Genomic DNA, 21532 nt, shown 5'->3' with positions numbered 1-21532 from the left:
ATCTTTTTGAGTTTAAGATCTCCGTTTCACAGATGAAAAGATAAAAGCACAAAGTCCAGGGTTACAGCTAACTTACACTATTTTATTTAACACTATTTTACGCTTAAGTAGTGTTTTCTCTGTGTCCTGTACTATTCTAATTGCTTTATAAATATTAATTCATTTAGTTCTCATAACAATTCTATACAGTAGATATTATTTTAGGCTCCATTTTATAGATGAATACACTGAAGCATACAGGGGTCAAATGGCTTGCCCACAGTCACAGAGCTAGTAAGTGGCAGAGCCAGGATGCAAAGCCATGTGGTCTAGCTCCAGAATCAGTGCTCCCAGCAACTATACTGTATTTCCATTTCCGTGCATGAATCTCAATTTAAAACTAATGGATACAATGAGTATACTCACTTTTTTCAGAAATATGAAGTATAAAATAACTTAGAAAGTAGAAAAATATTATACATCCACAAATCTAAACTTTTTTTTAAATCTAAACTTTTTAATACAAGCAGAAAAAGCTAAAATGAAATTTTTTTAAAGAAAAAGATTCAGTATGAACTAAAAAAAGCCTACGAAATCACACTGGGAAAAACACTTTGCTTCCCTAAAGCCAGTGCTGTGGGGTATTTTAAAGCATTACAGGGAAACACAATGGATTATTTGCCTTAATATCGTCATTAATGTCTCTTGGGAGATCCCACACTAGCTGAACATCAAAGATTATTTTTGAAATGTTCTTTGCAATGAAGTTATATAATACAATTTGATTTTTTTTTTTTTTGGCAGGAAGAATATCTCTAGGAAGTGGATTTATAAACTATCTAAAGAGTTTGTGTTAAAGCACCAAAAAATGTGAAAAGTTTACAGCTTTATTCTAGCTTGCTTTTGACATACAAAAATACCTAACTCATAGCTAATTCGTACAGAAGAGAAAATACTTCAGACTACCCTATTCACTTCAGACACGCACCCTCACTGCTCGACTCTGAGACTAGGTGAGCGCATCTCCACAGATCCATCATATAGACATAAAACATGCATTTGTCTAATTCCTATGTCTGTCTGTCATGTACCAACCTACTGTTGACTGTGGAGGATCTCTAGAACATGAAGCATTTCAAGACTGGTAGGGAATTAGCCATGAAAACTTAAGCTTACACTCACCTCCTGAGATCTTCCTGGAGGAAGACCCGAACCCCTAATCCCCCCAGAGCAAACTCAGCTTCTTGGTTTGGGGAACACAAGGTAAATAAAAGGTCATCACAATATTTGTCCTGTGTTTTTAAAATTTTTTCTAATTGTGGTAAAATATATATAACATGAAACTTACCAGTTTTACCACTTTTAAGTATGCAATTCAGTGCACTAAGTATATTTACCATGATTGTGTAACCATCACCACTAGGTAGTTCCAGAACTTTGTCATCATCCCACACTGAAACTCTGCACCCATTAAACACTAAATCCCCATTTCCTCCTCCTCCCAGTCCCTGGTAAGCTCTATTCTACTTTCTGTCTCTATGAATTTGTCTATTCTAGATAGCTCATATAGGTTGAATCATACTATATTTGTCCTTTTGTATCCGGCTTATTTAACTTAACATGCTTTCGAAGTTCATCTATGTTGTAGCATGTATCAGAATTTCATTCCTTTTTATATAGACTGAATGATATTCCAAGGCATGTATATACCACTTTTGTATATCCATTCGTCTGTTCATGGACACTTGGGTTGTTTCTACCTTTTGACTACTGTGAACAATGTTGCTATGAACATTGGTGTATAACTATCTGTTTAAATCCTTATTGTCAATTCTTTGGTATACACCTAGCAGTGGAATTGCTAGGTCATATGGTAACTCTATATTTAACTTTTTGAGGAACTGTCAAAATGTTTTTCATTTTACATTCTGAATCAGCTTCTATGAGGGTTACGACATCTCAATATCTTCACCAACACTTACTATTCTACATTTTTTTTTCTTCCTGCTTTATCTCCCCAAACCCCCCCTGTACACAGTTGTATATCTTAGTTGCATCTCCTTCCAGTTGTGGGATGTGGGACGCCGTCTCAACGTGGCCCGACGAGCAGTGCTATGCCCGCGCCCAGGATCCGAACCCTGGGGCCGCCACAGCGGAGCGCACGAACTTAACCCCTCGGCCACGGAGCCGGCCCCATTCACCTTTTTTTGATAGTAGCCCTCCTAGTGGATGTGCATTGTATTATGGTTTTAACTTTGATTTGGGAGGGAAAAAAGCCCTAGTTTTCGGGAAAAAGTCCCACCTCTGCCACATGCTAGCAGTGTGATTTGGATAAGCCATTTAACTTCTTTGGGGCTCAGTTTTCTGATCAATGAAAAGAGTCCAATAGTTTCTACTGTGTCTGGCTCACAGAGTATGGAGCTAATGAAATAGTGTACATGGGTGAAATATTATTATTTATGTGTTATGAACATCAGCTGCACTAGCAAGACCATCCCTGTTCTGAGATAGTTGTATCAAGCTTAGCCTAAGGTCATAGTGGTACCATGTTTTTAACTCGATTTTTAAAACTTTTAAATTGTGAAGTATAGCACACATTGAAAAAGTACATAAAACATAAATGTCTAGTTCAATGAATAGTATAAAGTGATTACTTGTATAACCTCTACGAGGTTAAATATCTGAACATTCCTAGCACCCCAGAGCTCTGTATTACAGCACTCTCCCTCCCCATAATGTTCCCCACTTTTATGGTATCCAGACTTTTATGGTAATTACTTCCATTTTTACCATCCAAGTATACATTCCATAAACACCATAATTTAGTTTTGCCTGTTTTCTTTTTTTTTGAGGAAGATTAGCCCTGAGCTAACACCTGCTGCCAATCCTCCTCTTTTTGCTGAGGAAGACTGGCCCTGAGCTAACATCCATGCCCATCTTCCTCTGCTTTATATGTGGGACACCTACCACAGCATGGCTTGTGAAGCGGTGCCATGTCCGCACCCGGGATCTGAAGCCGCCGAAGCGGAACGTGCAAACTTAACCACTGCACCACTGGGCCAGCTCCTAGTTTTGCCTGTTTTTCATTTTAAAATAAATGGAATGTAGTATGTGTTTCTTTGGGTCTGGCTTCTTTTATTCAACTTTATGTTTGAGATTCTTCCATGTTGCTATGTATACATGCAGTTTGTTTATTTTAAATGCCGTATAATATTCCATTTTGTGAATATTACCCAAAAGAGTATCTATTCTTCCATGAATAGATATTTAGGTTCTTTCCAAATTTCAGCTATTATAAGTAAATGCTACTATACCATTCTTGGTCTTGGTGCACACGTGCACACATTTCTGTTGAAAATTACTGGGAATAGAATAGCTGTGAAAAGAGCAGACTTTAGTACATAATGCTACACTGTTTTAAAAAGGTACCAATTTTCACCATCACCAGCAGGGTAAGAGAGTTCCCATTACCCTACATTTTCATCAACCCTTGGTAGGCAGTGTTTTTGTGGTTTTGCATTTCCCTGATTATTAGAGTAAATACTTTTTCAAATGTTTATTGGTCCTTTTCTAAAACTCTTTTGCGAAGGGCTTCTTCAAGTATATTCCCCATTTTTCATAGAGTGTTCTATTTTTTTCTTAGAAATTTGTAGGAATTCTTATCTAATCTGTAGAAGAATCTTTTACAGGTTATACGGGTTGCAAATACCTTCTTCCATTCTGTGGCTTGCTTTTTCACACTCTTAAAAAGGTCTTCTGATAAGCATATGTTCTAAACATAGTAAAATTTGTCTTCTCATTCATGATCTGCATTTTTGGTCCTATTTTTTTAATAATCTTTTATACGTCAAGGTCATGAAAATATTCTCCAATATTATCTTCCAAAATCCTTAGTTTTGCCTTTCACATCTGTATTCTCAATTCATTGGAAATGATTTTTGTACATGATATGGGGAAAGTCAAGTTTCTGTTTTTTCTTATTTGGAAACCCAATTGTTCCAGCACCATTTATTTAAACAGACTTCCTTTTCCCATTTGTCATAAATCAAGTATACTCCCTTTGTCATAAATCAAGTCCCAAATATGCCCAGGTCTATTTATGGCCTTTCTGAATGGTTCCATCGGTCTATTTGTCCATCCCTTTGGCAATATTACACTGGCTTAAATTACATTAGCTTTATTATAAGTCTTAGTACAGTGTAGTTAATAAATCCCATTATATTATTGTTTAATTTCAAGAATGTCTTATCTATCCTTGGCCCTTTGCTTTTCTGTATAAATGTCAAAACAAGCTTTGGTCAAATACTATGACTCTCCAAAAAAAATTTGTTAGGATTACAGTGAATTTATAGACATACAGAACTACCTGAGAAGAATCAACATATTGATAATATTGATTCCAATGATGAATAAGGTATATCTTTCCATTTTTTACATTTTCCTGTATAAAAGTCTTACACATTTTTGTTACCTTTATTCCTAAGTATTAGCTATTCTCTGATGCCATCAAAAAATGACATCATATGTAAAATTTCATATTCTAGCTGTTTGTTGTTGATATAGAAAGAAATACAATTGATTTTCTTATCTCAACTTTGATCTCATCAAAATTATTAAATTTACTTGATTTATCTGTAGAATTATTTAGATTCTATAAATACAATTGTATGCACTAGTAATGAGTTTTAGTTCTTTCTCTCAAATCTAATGCCTTTTCTTTCTTTTGCTTGTCTCATTGAACCAGCTAGGACCTCTGGTACAATGCTAAATAGAAGTGGTAATAACAGGCAATCTTGTCTTATTCCTCATTCTCAAAGAGAAAGTCTTCAACATTTCACCATTAGGTATATTTTTTATATGTTTTTTGTAGTTATCCTTTATGAGATTAAGGAATTTCTCTTTTGTTTCTAGTTTGCTAACCTTTTTTACCTTTTTTTTTTCTTTAACAGGGAAAAATTCACCCTGAGCTAACATCTGTTGCCAATCTTCCTCTTTTTTTCCTCCCCAAAGCACCCCCAGTGCATGGTTGTTAGTATATCCTAGTTGTAGGTCCTTCTAGTTCTTCTATGTGAGCCACTGCCACAGCAAGGCAACTGGCAAGAGGGGTCGTGTGGTTCTGCAACCCGGAATCGAACCTGGGCTGCCAAAGAGGTGAGAGTGCCAAACTTTAACTACTAGACCATCAGGGCAGGGCTGGCTCCCAAGCATTTTGTAAAGCATGAATGTATACTGAATTCTATCAAGCGATCTATCTGTATCTTTTGAAATGATCTTTTATTTTATTAAAATTACATTGATCACTTTTTAATGTTATTGCACCCTGAAATTGATACAATAAACAGAAGTGGGTCATGACACATTATCCTATTTAAAGTTTCTAGATTCATTTTGCTAATATTTTATTTAAGATTTTTGGATCTATGTTCAGGAGTGAGATTGAACTGTCATTATACTTTGCCATGATGTCCTGGTCAGGTTTTACTATCAAAGGTATGGTAGCCTCATATAAAAAGTTGGAGAATGTCCCCTCCTTTTCTGTTCTCTGGGTGGCTTTAACAGAATTAGATAGTGAAGGTCTGTGAATCTGGAGCTATCTTTATGCGAAGGCTTTTAATTACTGATTCAATTTCTTCAATAGTTAAGACTATTTAGGACTTTCCATATCTTCTTCCATCACTTTTGGTAATATGTGTTTTTCCAGGAATTTGTTAACTTAATCTAAATTACCAAGTTTATCAGCATAAAACTGTTCATATTTTCTTATAAAAATTTCGATGTTTGTAGGATCTGTAGTAATGTCTCTATTTTAGTTCTTGATGTTAACTATTTCTGTCTTTTATATCCTTGATCAGTCTCACCAGTTGTTTATCAATTCTATTAGTGTTTTCAAAAACATACTTTTGGCCATGTTAATCTTTATTCTGTTTGCTATTAATTTATGCTTTCATTTTTATTATTTCCTTTTTTTCTGTGTTCTTTGGGTTTATTTTAATGTCATTTTGTCACTTTTCACTTAGATTCTTTTCACTTTTGCTTAGATCATTTAATTTTTCCCTTTCTTCTTTCCTAATATGTTCATTTAAGTGTATAAATGTCTCTATAATAATGATTTAGCTACATAATTGCAAGTTTTTATTTGTAATATTTTTGCTATCACTCAGTTCCAAAGATTTTTCTTATACCCATTATTGTTTCTTCTTTGCTTCATGAGTTATTTAAAAGTGTATTTTTTATCTTTCCAAAATACAGAGTTTCTGGTTATATTTTGTTACTTTTTTCTAGTTTAATGGCATGCAGTCAGAAAAAAATACTCTATGATTTCAATCTTCTGAAATACATTGAAATATGTTTTATTATTCCACTATACAGTTGATTTTGGGAAAAGGCCCTGGTGTGCTTGGTGTATTGTATTCTGAGGTTACTGGATTCGCTTCTATATATGACAGTTAAATCTTAATTATATTGTTAAAAATATTCCACATCTTTAACTAATTTTTTTTGAGATACATATACTAAAATCCCTCTAAAGTTGTAGATTTATCTATTTTTACTTATAATTCCGTCAACTTTTGCTTTGCAAAACATCTGGAACATTGTTACCTGTAGGAATCTAGGATGTTTACCAAGGCCTCATCTTTGGCAGGCCCCAACTCCTACTTTTTCCCTTAGGCCCATGAGTCTGTCAAAAGCACTACTCAGTACTAACAAGTACTCACTATCAAGTACCTGGTTTACTCTCTAATGTCTTCAAGCAAGTGTTTCAGTATTTTGCTCAGCTTTTCTAGTTGTCATCAGAGGGAGGATTTGTCCAAACACAACGCTTTGTTTACCAAACACAGGAATTCGAACTCAGTGGTTTTCAAAAATGTTTTTAGCCATGGAATTCCTTGTTAAATGAGCTTATATGGAAGCTCAGCACATGAAAGATAGAAATACAGAGATGCTGAGGCTCAAAAGTGTTTGGAGATCCCAAACTTTCACAAGTAAGTCTAGTTATAGTGGAATAATGAGCTGGTGCCAAGAATTCTAGTATCCTGCAGATATAGATAGGTATATAGATATAGACATATAGATACAGATATATAGATATATTTGACCATCTGGGGTTACAGATCAATTCTATTTGCTTAATTATTGAGCCCACTTCTAAGCAATGGCTTTTCATTTCACACGCCTATTGCTATTATTTTTCTGAGACTGCAAGGATGAAGGCTACTCTCTTCCATGTAATAGGTGCCATATACACTTTAAAGTCTCTTAAGAAATAACCTGCAGATTTTTGATCAGGATAAATACGGTCCATAAACCTTCTCTTTTAATTTTACAGATAAATTAGCCAAATATGTATCTCTTCATAAAGTATTTAGGTATACCTCGTACATTAATTATATTAGAAATATTTATATTTATTTATAATGTATATTTCCTTATAAACATAAATTTATATTTACTTACAAATTTGTATTTATATTTTATTAGGTATACTCCATAAATTAAATTTATAAATCTACTAATAAATATCAAATTAAATGACTTCTACATATAAAGTAAAATGCTATAGGTTTCTAAACTACAAGAGAAAGAAGATATGGCCACTTTTTCCATGTTTTTAAATTGATGTAACATTGACTTGGGTTTTAATAGCTAGATATTAGGAGGACGTGTTTATTTCTCTTTCCTCCTTGTGTTTCCAAGTAGAAGAACTTCCACCAATGTAAACTTTCTGGCCTCTTACCAGAAGGGAGTTATCTGATTCATAGATTTAAAAGAAGGAATCAGGACTGCTTGGCTCAGCCCCTTTCCGTTTTTGGATCAGCCTATCTGCAGAAAGGATGCATTCTTACTTGCTCTCCTGCCAATGCTAATGGAACTAGACATTATTGGGTAGTGCTAGTGGGAGGTTGTGTTGATTCATCTCTGCCTTTTACTGGATGGGTCCCTTTAATTCTGGAATTCAATACTAAAAATCTCATTTGGCTCATATTTATACCATGTCGCTCAATGTAGCTTTTCTCATATTTAATGCAGCTACATTTTGATGATCAAATGTCTGACTCCTACATTTCTCTCTCAAATGGTTCTGAACTTGGGCAGGAACGAAGGGCGTGTTTACTGACCTTCCTCCCCCCAAATGCTTATAATACATACAACCATACTAGGGTCATACTGAGCATTTATCAAAACTCAAGATTCCAGGGTCAGGAATATCTCTTCTGACTACCAGATGAGGAAGAAAATAAAAAGGTCTGAAGCAACTGTAAAGTATAACTTCTTCCTCCAGACAACCAGGGAGACTCACCCTATTTTGCCCACTCACAAAAGTTACAAGATCCCTCAACAGAAAACGGGTTATGAAATCTGAAACTGTAAGAGCGACATGAAAGAGTGTGAAACCATCCTTCCTAGACTGGAATTTAAGGCTTTCCTGATCATACTCCCAAAGCATCACTCCTTAAAGAGAAGCCTCTTCATTTGTATGTTATAATGTCTTCAAGATGCCATCATTCTTTTGAATCATATGGAAATATTAATGAAAGTAATCTAAGTTTTATTTCAATAATTTGTTTCAGTCAAACCATCAAAACTGTAGAATATAGCTTTGGTGTTTACCCATTTTAAATATTAATGGCTAACTTTACCTCTACCATTGTTGTGATCAGTCAGCTTCCGTTTACAGGGGGAGAGTTAAAATAGGTTAAAGGAAGTGTACCAGTATAGTGACAGAATACAAGAAAACAAAGATTAAAAATACATCTCTCAGTACTTTTTGTGAAAAACATTCCAAGCCAATCTGCTGTTGCAGGTCAGTTTTTTAGAAAGTTAGCTTTATTCTACCCCGTGTTCTTTTTAATACATAGATCAATTTCCATATGTTTCAAAAAGAAAATCCAAGCTACAGTGGTTCCATTTTCCTCATTGTCTGTTCAACTGTTAGTTGAACCTTTTCATCTTTGGACTATCACTTAGTTTTTCAAAGTCCTGGTTTACTCACTTCTATCCTGAGTAGTACTACAACTTACAGATACTAAAAATAAAGTCACATATTCATCTCTAATTCTAACAGGAATTATGATTGCCTTGAGAAGTGCTAAAATGTACTTCTTGTTTACTCTGTGTGTTTTTGCAGCTTGAAAACAGTATTTCATGTTGTGAAAAATTACCTATTTTAACACTTTATAAAAATTCAATTCTTAAATGGAACTTAAAATTCATCTCCCACAGATTTGTTTGGTGATGAAAGGAGTAGTGGAGGCCTACTGAAGAATAAAAATTAAACTAAAGGCATCTTCTCAACTATATTAGGCTGAAGGATAAATGTTGAAATATCTCTATTGGGGAAAAAAGTTAAATTTATTACCAGTTTTGGATGCTCTTACTTGGCTTTTGAAAGCAAAAGTATATAAGCCAAATAATCTCATTTCCGTGTAGGTTATTTCTGTCACCTTCAGGTTTGTGATTGCTGTCCTTGTTCAGTCCTTTAAAGGTAAAGATTGTGCAAATTAAAAGTATTTTGTAGATAACAGCATGGATGAATTGTTAGTCTTTAGCTGTTTCTCTAGCCATATGAACAAAAAGAGACTTTCAATTTCAAACTGCACTGTGGCATTACTTTACATAAAACTCAGAGGGTCTAGGGAAAGTAACCAAGTACCTGGAATTACCCCAATCGGTACCAACGCCGGACAGTGATCCTCTTGTGTCCGTTGTATATTTGTAAACCACTAGCAGGCACTGTTTGCAAAGCTCGACCAGGCGCTGGCAACACTGGAGCTGCAAAGGAGTCACCACCTCCGGGCTTTTACTGAAAATACTCTCCCAAGAGGATCTGTTGGCATGGAAACAGACATGACCTCATGAGGCTGTTGAAAATGGCCACCAGCTATATCACTTACCTAGCAACAAACCAATAAGGAAGCGCAGAAATGGCCTCACACAGTTGAAGTGACTACAGATGGCTGAAAGGTATAAAATAAATAAAAATTTGGAGATAAATCTTTATGTTAAAAAAACACAACAAAGAATTCATACACTATTTGTCTTTAAAGACTTTATTGCTGCCAACTGTGGGTAGCTAACAGGATGGTTTTCCAACATCTTCTACAAAACTGAGTTACTCTATATAAAGTACTTGTAAAATACCGAGCTAATTTCTCAAAAGTCAGGTATTCCAGGAATTTAGGTTTCCTAGGAGGCTATATTTACCTTTACATTAATAATGATCCCACCAAAGAGTTGAAAAGTTGTTGCAGTAGGAGAATTTAGATTACTCCCTTGCTTATGATCGGCCCCTTTCAAACCACTTTCAGATCTAATTATGTCCAGGATGTTCCTAGAGCACAGGCTCTGTACTCTAGAAGTAATGGAACCTCAACAAGCACTGTCCTACTGCAGTCCCAGAGGTGCTGTCCTCCCTCCTTTGGTGAACTCAGCTTATTCACAAGCAGGCAGCAGTGCACACTTCCTTGGTAAACTTCAATTAGATGTGTGTGTGTAAATACATGCATTTACAATTCCTAAGTTTACTGTCATGGCCTAATCAGGAAACACCTCACTGCCCCGCCACCACCACCAGGAGCAAGTCAGAGAGAGAGAGACTTATTTCCTTAGTGTAAATGAAACTCTTGTCAAGCCTCGAGGGGAAAGTTCGGTTTGAGACTGGGGAAAGTCTCATTTTACATAAACCAATTCGCTTAACCCTCAGAGAGAGAAAAGAGTAGATTTTCAGAAAGAAAAAAATAGTAAGGAAAATATTTTTCTGAAGAAATGTACTTCCCACTGGGAAATTCAAAGACTCCATTTTCAATCTTCTGTGGATATTTGATATCTTTGGAATTTTAAAAAATGCTTTAGAAACTCAGAAAGGTATTTTTTAGCAGAAAGGCTACTATTTATTTTTTCAAGGGAAACATGGTTCCAAAAAGACAGCATGTCATCATTGAATGACAGGTTTTCTTAAGGGGAATAAGATTCAAATGAGTAGACTGAAAGGAATAAATTTTCTTCCATGTTCTGAGATGTTCAGGACTAAATATAAAACTGTTTTTATTATTTAAGAAGGAGTAAAAGTTATTTTCACTCAAGAAACAGTAATATGCTAGTTAAATTAACTCTAAAAATAAACTTTAATTTATTATGAAATATAAGAAAACCTAGATACGATATATATGTGTTTATAAATATCTATACACATGTACGAGTGTGTGTGCATATAACCAATTGACCTAATTTGACCAAGAAAAATATTGGAGAACATCAATTAATTAGGGAATATATTTATAATTAATACTCTTAATCTAGCAGGCCCTATACGCCTGGGCCCAGAGAAATAAAAATTTCATATAAATGTAAATACACACAGAAAACATCCTGTGTCTGACTGTCTGCCTGGCACTTTTCTTTTCTCTCCACTGGGATTCTGGGTCCTTCTACAAAAGTCTACCTCCACCACCACCCTCCCCTCTGGATTTGGGTATATTTACATTTGATCCTTTGGAGCCATTTGATTAAATCCACTGTCAGGTCACTCATATCATGGTAATTTTTCTTTTCCTGACTTGAAGTATAGAGGTAAGAAAAAAACAAATAAAATGGAAGAAAGATAAAAGAGCTTCTTCTATGACACTCTAATTTAATGTAGCATTCTGAATAATACGTGAGTTATAATATGAGCAGCCTTGGCTTCTGATTCTTTCATTCTTCCTTAAATACTTAAAAATAAACCTATGAATCAAGGTCTTTCATCTATTTTCAGTGTATATGTTCACCACCACTGGTCAAAGACTGCCTTCTACTCTATCAATCCCTATTTAAGTGTCAGCACAGCAGAACCCCTCATACAGAAAAAAGAAAATGAACAGGACCTTCTCCGTTTGGTGCTAGGCTAGTGGTGCCCCCTCTGCACAAAGGAAGCCTGTCCTCCAAACTGAGCATATTAGAACGGAGTCTGCCACCTCCCCCCACCACCTGCCCAGCTGAGTAAATGTGACATCCCTCTCTAACACCACAGCATCTCAATTTTCAATACTAAGATGAAACTTCTTAAGAAGGTTAACGGATGTAGAACTAATTTTTAAAAATACCATTGCTTTTATTGAAGAACCCAGGGTCTTATCTGCCTGCTTTCTGGATCTAAATTCCAAGGAAATGGGAGGGCTGAAATCCATGAATTCAAAAAGAAAAATTAAACAGTTAAAAAACTCTTTCTGACACTCAATCCTCAGAGAAATATGAAAGGAAATGACTTCAAATGACATTTTTTAGTAATATAACAAGAAGATACAGAATACTGAGTACCTCTGGCAACAAAGAGGAGTTCTTAATGAAATCCAGAGACTTGAAAAGCCTCATATTATCCAGCAATCCAATAATTTTCACCTCTTCTCTCATTAAAACATTTAATAAAGCAGTTATCTAAAAAGTGAAACTGATTCATTTCACTCTCCTTCTCTGGAAGAAGTCCTAATGGATGGCTGAGTGGCCCAAAGTTAAGTAGCAGAAAGGAGAAAAGAAAGTTAAAAACAACCTGGACTATACTAACTGGACAGTCCGCGACAGAAAGATTAACGAAAAGTACTAAAAACACCACCTCCGATTGAAAGTGATATGAGGACAGCACGATTTACACCATTTTAAGTAGTTGATATGTTGCGTATACATTTTCAAGTAGGCATATAATTCAGCCTAGAAGCAGACTGCCGCCTTAGGATATTCTTTACAATTTCTTCTTGCCCTGAGATTCTAAATGAACAGCTCTTCCATGACAAATTCCACAGGAAAATGCTTTTGGCTAAGGGTGCAGACCAGATCCTCTTCTTTGAGGTTTACTCTATAGGGGTTTTGAGGGGACAGAGGCTTTTCCAAACAACACATTCCTTCTCCCATACTACCCCCTGCCTCCTCTCTTTGCTTCAGGCGAACTCCAATTCTTCCTCCTCCTGCAGGTCTCCACTGACACGTCACTTCCCTTGGCCACGTTCCCTGAACTCTCAGGCCCAAGTGTGAGTCTTACAACACCTAGACTTTAGACTTCCCCTATCCCAGTAAAACATGGTGGATAATTTTATTCACGAGAATTTCCAAGAGCTATTCCCCTGGAGAGAACACATTCGGCATGTGGGACATCAGAACACTCCCAGGAGGCTACATAGGATAAAAAGGGTCACTGAGCACGGGCTTCAGCAGCCTGGAAGAACAAGAGAGAGGGATGAGGGTGTTTCCTATGCGATGCATCAGTAAAACCCCTGGGCGAATTCTAGGTAAACCTACCACAAAGATTGACAATATTCTTTAATATTTCTGGATGTGGACAGAGAATGCTTTATTTATTTTGCTTTATTATTGGGGTGTTGACAGGCCAAGGCAGAAGTCAAGGTGGCCCAGAATTATTTGGATTATATTTTTCCAAGATTTTACACCTCACTGTGAAAGATAGCTGCACCTTATATTAAAATCATTCCTTTAGAACTGAGCTAAGAATAGATTTTTGCCTTGACTGCTACTGTTAGGCCAACGGTTACAGGACTCTACATTGGCTAGACATAATTCAAAGGATAAACAGAACTATTCTGGGTCCAAACTGAGAATCAAACACACACAATACTATGTGACTTCATTAAATTGAAGAAGCCTAAGAAACTCGTTCGTAAAGCTGCAAAATAAAATCTGGAGTTAAACTCACCTCTACAAACCACCAAGTTTTTAAGGAAATGGATGGAGAGTGGAGGTCAAATTGGACTCAAAGCTACTCCTTCTCCACCTGCCCAAGTGCAACAGGCTGGAGATTTGGCTAAAGCTATGGGATCTGCAAGAAAGCAAGCATGGCAACCGCTGGCAATGCTGTTTTGAGGGAAGTCCACAAAGCACAGAGTTAAGAGCTTGGGCTCTTGACTCAGACAACCTGGATTTAAATTCAGGCTCACCTGCTGAGCCTGTTTTATACTCTCTTTATGCTTCAATCTCCTCAACTATACAATAAGAATAATAATGACTCAAAATATTATAGTGGTGATTATAAGAATATTTAATATGTAAAACAGTGTCAGGCACTTAGTAAGCCTTCAATAGATGTTATTGACTCTCATTATCATTACTAGTAGTAATAGATACCACCAGAGAAATCTAGGGGGAGTATTAGTGCCAGAAACGAGAGAAACTGATTCTAAACCAAAGTTAGAGAGTTATTACCGAAATAGTTCAGGGAAGAGGAGCTTTAGAGGCAAAGAAGAACCACTTTATGGGCATCTTTAAGGTCTGGCATTGGACATTATCTCATGGACTCAAAGCCATCGGCACCACTGTCAGCTGCAGACTATCTCACTGCCTTCCACGGCGGAGAGTAGCTAGATTTCACATTCCAAGCAACGGATCAACAATTATGAGTTCAGAATGAGAAAATTTCTACAGAGAGCCATCAACTAAGAGGCCATGGAGTACAGTTCAAATGCTTCACTTACGTCTCTGTAGAAATAATTTATAGCCAAGATTATTCTCAGATTTCCTCACAACCCAGAGCACCTTATGAATTCTCCCTGTTGGTGAACGGCAGCTGAGGAGAATTATGGTGGTGAGAATGAGTCTGCAAGTGGTACGAATGGCTGAGTACTAGAGGATAGAATATTTAAATGGAGGACATTCAGAGATCATTTCACACTATAATAGTCAGTTAAGGTTTTATAAAAAAGGAGCATAGTCTGCGTCTTTCTGCAGGATTTAAATAATGCAGAGGGGATGGGATGGATGGGGTTGTAGAAGGCAGACCAATCAGATACTCCATGACATCAATAGCTCAGAGGAAGAAAAGGACAAATTTTTAAGATATTTGAAAAATAATCAGTTTATTTTTCTGGAGGAGAGTTCAAGTAAGAGTAATGAGAGAGAAGACTGGAGAAATAAGAAAGAACCAGCATATTAGAGAGTTTTGTATCTCTACATAAGAAGTCTAGACTTTAATGATAAATGAGGGAAATCACTACAGATTTCAGGAAATGACCCTGACAGTAGGATGGATAGGGGAAACAAAAATTGGAGGTAAAAATGCTTAGAAATCTATGAATCCGCCTAGACCTTCTACCAAGAAGGCTCCTCTTATCTGAAATCCTGTAACACTTGATCTGTGTCTCTTTTATAATCATGACTTTTGTATATATGTTATTTTGTCTACTAGAGACAGCAGAGCTTATTGGCTAAGAGCATGAACTCTGGGGCCAGGGTCCTTGAGCTCAAATCCCAGTTGCACTAGGTCCTTAGCACCTCCTGTGCCTCAGTTTCCCTGTCTATGAAATGGAGATAATCATAGAACCTGCTTCAAAGTGATGTTAACAGGATTAAAACACTTAGTACACATAAAGTGCCTAGAACAGGGCCTGGCACATAGTAAGTAGGATAGCATGAGCTATTATCATTTTTAAGTTTCTTGAGGTCAGGATCTGTGTCAGATTCAACTTTGTATTCCAAAAGTATTTAACACAGTAGTAAGTACTTGATAATTGTTAAGAACAATGAATCTAGAGCAGCCACAGTGGGAATGTGACAGAAAAACTGACAAGATTTAGCAAATGATGGTATAAAGACAGCGAAGGAAAAGGAAGATGCAGATGCCCCTGAGATATCAAACCTGTATGATTGGGAGAATAACAATGCGATTAAGGGAAGTCCTGAGAGGAAGACATCTCTGAATAAAAGGGAAGGATGGAATGCTTGGTTTCAGATCTCTTGAGGCTAAAATGACAATGAGTCATAACAGCTTTGGCAGGACTGAAATTCTGGGGAGGAGCGGGAGTGCAACCAGAATTTGGGAAGTCTGCTACATAATGACGACGGAAGAAGTGCCTTAAGGATATTGATTTGTAATTGAGATTTTTGATTAAGAGTACCTTCTCCCCACTGAATTCAAATTAGTTAGGTAGTGCTGTGTTCATATTCATCATCTCATCTAAATCAGCTTAACTGCTATAAATAATAGTTGAGTACTAAAAATTGCATGCAGTAAAAAATCCCTATTTTAAGAGGTCGTTAAAGACATTCAACCATTTTATTGGGCTACCTCTACAGCTAAATGGGAAAATATTAAAAATGACAATAATAAAAGATAGCTTAGAACTTACCCTGAATCACAGAAACAGTTCCACAGGCCCTGGCCATGACTCCAGAGTAAGCGATTAAAAACCCGGTTGAAAATCCGATATAGATTAACTTCCTCAACATCGGGCACCTTCCAGATGCGTGGCAGAATTGTACGAACACTCGTTTTTACTATGTCCAAGACCTGGTAGAAAAACCAAAGTATTTCAAAATATAAGTGTATATGCGTGTGTCTAAAATTCAAAGATGAATATATATAATTCAAACATTAATACACACACAAACACGCTCAGACACTGAATGAACTACCTCACAGAACAAAAAGTCCAAAAACACAACCATGCGTTTATGAAACTTTGGCATATGACGGTAGGTGGCAAGTCAGACCACTAGAGTAAGGAGAGATTAAAATCAAAATTAAATTGAAATTAAATTTGAATTTAAACTAAATCAATAAATGGAGATTTAAAAACAGTAATCTTTATGAAAAAAATAAATGCACTTGAATCCTCACTTCACTCAATTAACAAAAATCAGCTCTAGAGGGATTAAGGTCTTAAGTTTAAAGAATAAACCATTAAATATCTTAGTGGAAAGTATTGGGTAATATCTTTTAGACCTTGGGTTAGAAAAAGATTACTTAAGTCACAAAAAATTACGGACCATAAAAGATTAATAGATTTGATTATACTAAAATTAAGAACTTCTGGTCATCAAAAGATACCTTAAAGAAAATAAAAGGTCAGCTTACAAACTGGAAAAATATATTCAAAACATATACATCCAACAAAAGATTAGTATCAGGAATATATAATGAATGTCTAACAAATTGTTAATAGAAACACCAACAACTTATTAGAAAAAAAAGGACAAAAGTACATGAACAGGAATCTCACATAAGAGGAAATAAATATGCCCAATAAATACAAAGAATAAAGATTAAGACTATAATGAGATATCATTTCATGTCCAGTTAATTGACAAAAATTAATAGTCTGATAATACCAAGCACGGGAGAAACACGGGTCTATAGGGTCTCTTGGTCATTGTTAGTGGGAGTACAAATTGGTGCAGTCACTCTGGAAATAGCTTATCATTATCTCCTAAAGTTGAAAATTCATATACCCTATAACCCAGCAATTTTATCCCTAAGAGAAAATCTCTCATAGGTTAAAAAGAAGCATGTTCAAGCAGCTGTTCACAACTGTAAACACCTGGAAACAACCTAACTCTCCAACAACAGAAGAGTGAATAAACAAACAGTATACTCATTCCCTTGGACTATTAAACATATAGTAGTCAAAATGAATGAAATACAATGACACACAACACACAGCATCTTAGTAAAACAATGGTATTTTTAAGAAATACCTACCTGAGATTACTCACATTATGAACCCTTTTAATAGAGTAAAAACAACTAAATGCTAAAAATACTTATGGAAATACAAATAGATATAATAAGAATATACAAAGAGGGGCCGGCCTGGTGGCGCAGTGGTTAAGTTCGCACCTTCCTCTTCTTGGCGGCACGGGGTGCGCTGGTTCGGATCCCGGGTGCGGATATGGCACTGCTTGACAAAAGCCATGCTGTGGTAGGTGTCCCACATATAAAGTAGAGGAAGATGGGCATGGAGTTAGCTCAGTGCCAGTCTTCCTCAGCAAAAAGAGGAGGATTGGCAGTCATTAGCTCAGGGCTAATCTTCCTCAAAAAAAAAAAGAATATACAAAGAAAGAAAGCAAGGGACTGGTGGACCTTGAATCCAAGAAAATGGCTGCCTGAGACACAGGGAGCCAGGGGCGTGGAGGGGAGTCATCTGATTAGATAATAGGTTATTGCCAAGATCCTAGCTTTTGTTGTGGGTATTGGGTTCACAAATGGATGTGGAGAGAAGGGAACCCTCATACACTGTTGGTGGGAGTGCAAACTGGTGCAGCCACTAGGGAAAACAGTATGGAGTTTCCTCAGAAAATTAAGAATAGATCTATCATACGATCCAGCTATCTCACTGCTGGGTATTTATCCAAAAAACTTGAAAACACTAATGCATAAAGATACATGCACCCCTATGTTCATCACAGCATTATTCACAAGAGGCCAAGACCTGGAAGCAACCTAGGTGCCCATCAAGGGACGAATGGATAAAGAAGATGTGGTATATATGCACCATGGAATACTACTCAGCTATAAGAAATGATGAAATCTGGCCATTTGTGACAACACGGATGGACCTTGAGTGAAATAAGTCAGAGGGAGAAAGCCAAATACCATATGATCTCACTCATAAGTAGAAGATAAAAACAATGACAAACAAACACACAGCAACAGAGATTGGATTGGTGGTTACCAGAGGGGAAGTGGGGAGGAGCAGGGCGAAAGGGGTAATTAGGCACATGTGTGTGGTGATGGATTGTAATTAGTCTTTGGGTGGTGAACATGATATAATCGACACAGAATTCAAAATATATTATGATGTACACCTGAAAGTTAAAAAAAAGTCATCACAAGAAAAAAAATATTGTAACTATATATGATGATGGATGTTAACTAGGCTTATTGTGGGGATCATTTCTCAATGTATACAAATACCAAACCATTATGTTGTACGCCTAAACTAATATAATGTTACATGTCAATTACATCTCAATAAAAAAATTAGCCAGAGGAAAAATAAAAATTAAAAAAATAACCTTAAAAAACAGTAAGTAAAAGCAGGCCATACATGGACCAATAATGAGAGAGTATCTTGAAACAAAGACTAGGATTAATCAAACTCTTGACAACTGAAACCCTAGAGGTTCTAAAAAATCTGTAAACCCTCAAAAGCTACTTTGTCTAATTCACATGTATTTAGTACTTACGCAATGCAGGTATTTCCAATGAAACTTTATTTAAAAAAACATAAATGAATACCAACAAACACAGTTATTCTAATTTCAGTTCATCAAAGAAGACTTTTCACTTTTTATTTTATTTATCTAATTAAAGGAACTGTCTATAAATATGAGAGTGAGAGATGAAAAGAGAAAGAGATTTTCAAACAGAGGCTGAGTGAAGATATAATTTCTTTCAATGGGCACAAGCATATAGAGAATTAGAAGCAGATAAAAGAAGAATTTAATTTATTTCTCTTTACAACAGCCATATTTAAAGAAGTGATATTAGTTATCTCTGATCAAGGAAAATTTAGAATAAACATCGGTTTAAAAATTAATTTAGTAAAAATTTTCAAAGTAACACTTTTATTTATAGAAGAATATCAACTACAGCTTCTCACAGTGAATTGTGTGAGCAGCATCTGTCCTTCCCTTCCTGTTCCACTTCTGTCACCGTGAAGTGGGAACAGTAAAACCCTACAGCAGGTCAGGGTGTGTCAGCTGAAGGGGAGGAGAACGAAGAGCGATAATGGAATCTGTAATAGAATAGCTTGTGAAAAACACTGTCCCAGAAAAGCTCGTTATTATAGATAATGAATGCTTAATTATAAAGAGGGATTTTTAAAAACCGTAATATGAATTATTCACAATACTACTGATATAATATGCATATCAGGCACTAATTCACACTTTTTATTTTTATAATTTTCATTTAAGCTATTAGTTTAACTCTTTATGTTTTTTAATGTAGAAAGGAGTACTCATGAGTGATATAAGAATCAACACTAGCAGTAAATGATAAATCTAAATCATTTCTCTTCTCAATTGTCCTTTCTACACTCAATGTTTTAGTGTGTAATAACAAGCCAAAAGTTATAATACAGAAGAATAAAAATAGCAGCCAAGATAACCCAGAAATTGGTCTCAAGAATAAATATGATATTCTATATCATCTATTAATATTCTATATAAGAAGTGAAATTAAAAAGGGGTAACGATACTGGGAGCTTTAACACTACGGTAATCTCATATTCTATTATTAAACAATTATTTGACTTCAAAGTAATACGGCATTTGAGATTATGAGTTATTTCTTCATTTTTTTTTAATACATTTCATGGTAAAATGCATGTGATGCATAAGAACCAAAGAGAAGGGCAACTAACGTGTATCGGCTGCCTGCTCTATGCCAACAGAGTATACGTACATTACTAAGAAGAGACTGTCTTGGCCACTACTCTCTCTATATTCTATCCTTAATTTAGAGGGAATTTTAAAAGCACGATAGTCTAATATTCCAGCCCACACACGAGTAAAAGCAGCAACTTCAGAAAGCAGCCAGGGAGTCAGGGGTGGGGAGTACTTCTGCTCCACTCCTAACGTTTTCTCCAACGTGGAGAAGGATAAGTCTTCATGCCTCTTGTGCCCCACCAAGCATCTCTGCCTGAGGAGTGATTCCCAGACTGGTGAGACTGGCATGGTCTGAGCAACCCAGGAACTTGCTCCTTCTGTTCCAGCATACGCTACTGGGAACATCCATTCTCCTTTGCTTCTCTTTGCCTTCAATTTTAAAGGAGCCTCCCCAAGGAGGCAAGCTCCGGTGCAGGGAGAGGAGTGGCTTAGGGAGACCTGTAATATGGAGAGCACAATGGCCTGCAGACCAAGGGAGCTGGAACCCAAATCCCTCATCTCTCCTCTCAGCCTTCACATAAGCTCTTTCCTCCGCCTGGAACAGTCTTCTCGATCTGCCCACCTAGTGAACTTCTATGACTTCCCTCAAACATCACTTCTTCAGGGAGACCTTTACTGGCTACTAAACTATTTTATGATTCCTTAATGCCCTGTTCTTCCTCTATTAATAATTATCTCACTTTATTTTAATTTCTTGTTTAATTAATGGAGACTGTTATCTACACGAGAGGAGGAATTATGCCTATCTTGGTAACAAACTTATCAGGTCCCCAAGGCTTAAGACAGGTCTCGAACTTAGTAGGCATTTATCTTAGTAAAATTGTTACTTGCAAGAGAGTGAAACCTATGCAGACTAGGTAAAAACCAGAGCTACTAATTATTGAGGCTCACTGTAGACCAGGTGCTGTTCTAAGCACTTTTACATCTAGTAACTCATTTAATGCTCAAAACAAGAACATGAGATGGATACAATTGGTCCATAGACCCTTTCCAAAAATCTTGAGGCTAGATTCCACAATCACACACATTACTATTTCTGCAGGAAAATATGTGAATATTCTAACCAAGAGGTAGACAAAAATAACACATAACCTCCTGTCAGGTCATTGTCACCAAATGAGTTCAGGGGGGTTAGGTTTTGATGCCTAATGGTCATGAAAAATTTTTTGGTTTTGAAAACATTTTTTATCTCATTTTATGGATGAAAAAACTCAGGCATAGAGCAGATAAGTAACTCATGCAAGAAAGTTAGTAAGTGGATAGTCATGTAGTGAGACCTATCCTCTTAACCACTACTCAACAGTGCCTCACAGTTAATTTGACCTGTCCAGGTGACAATAGCGAAACCCTAGAAGAAAACTGAATTGTCTCTTCTTAGCTTCAGATTCACTTCTCGTGAAGTAAT

The 21532-nt window shown here is 36.2% G+C and overlaps 1 protein-coding gene across 10 annotated transcripts in view; it reads right to left on the bottom strand.

Annotated features, from left to right (window-relative positions):
• TTLL7 (tubulin tyrosine ligase like 7) overlaps window positions 1-21532 on the bottom strand; it is a 134075-nt gene that overhangs the window by 6671 nt on the left and 105872 nt on the right. For all 10 annotated transcript variants that reach the window (XR_011438854.1, XM_005610468.4, XM_001497543.7 and 7 more), the window contains exons 19-20: window positions 16083-16243; window positions 9632-9805 (exon numbers count right to left, since the gene is read on the bottom strand). Coding sequence is in view for 9 of the 10 variants with exons in the window: in XM_005610468.4 (XP_005610525.2) it covers window positions 9632-9805; window positions 16083-16243 (335 nt within the window). In the remaining variant the exon portion in view is untranslated. The remainder of the gene's footprint in view (window positions 1-9631; window positions 9806-16082; window positions 16244-21532) is intronic.

This window comes from Equus caballus, chromosome 5, assembly GCF_041296265.1.
Source record: "Equus caballus isolate H_3958 breed thoroughbred chromosome 5, TB-T2T, whole genome shotgun sequence".
NCBI classification, from domain to species: domain Eukaryota; kingdom Metazoa; phylum Chordata; class Mammalia; order Perissodactyla; family Equidae; genus Equus; species Equus caballus.
Note: the sequence above shows the minus strand (reverse complement) of the source record. Positions and strands in the feature narration are given on the sequence as shown.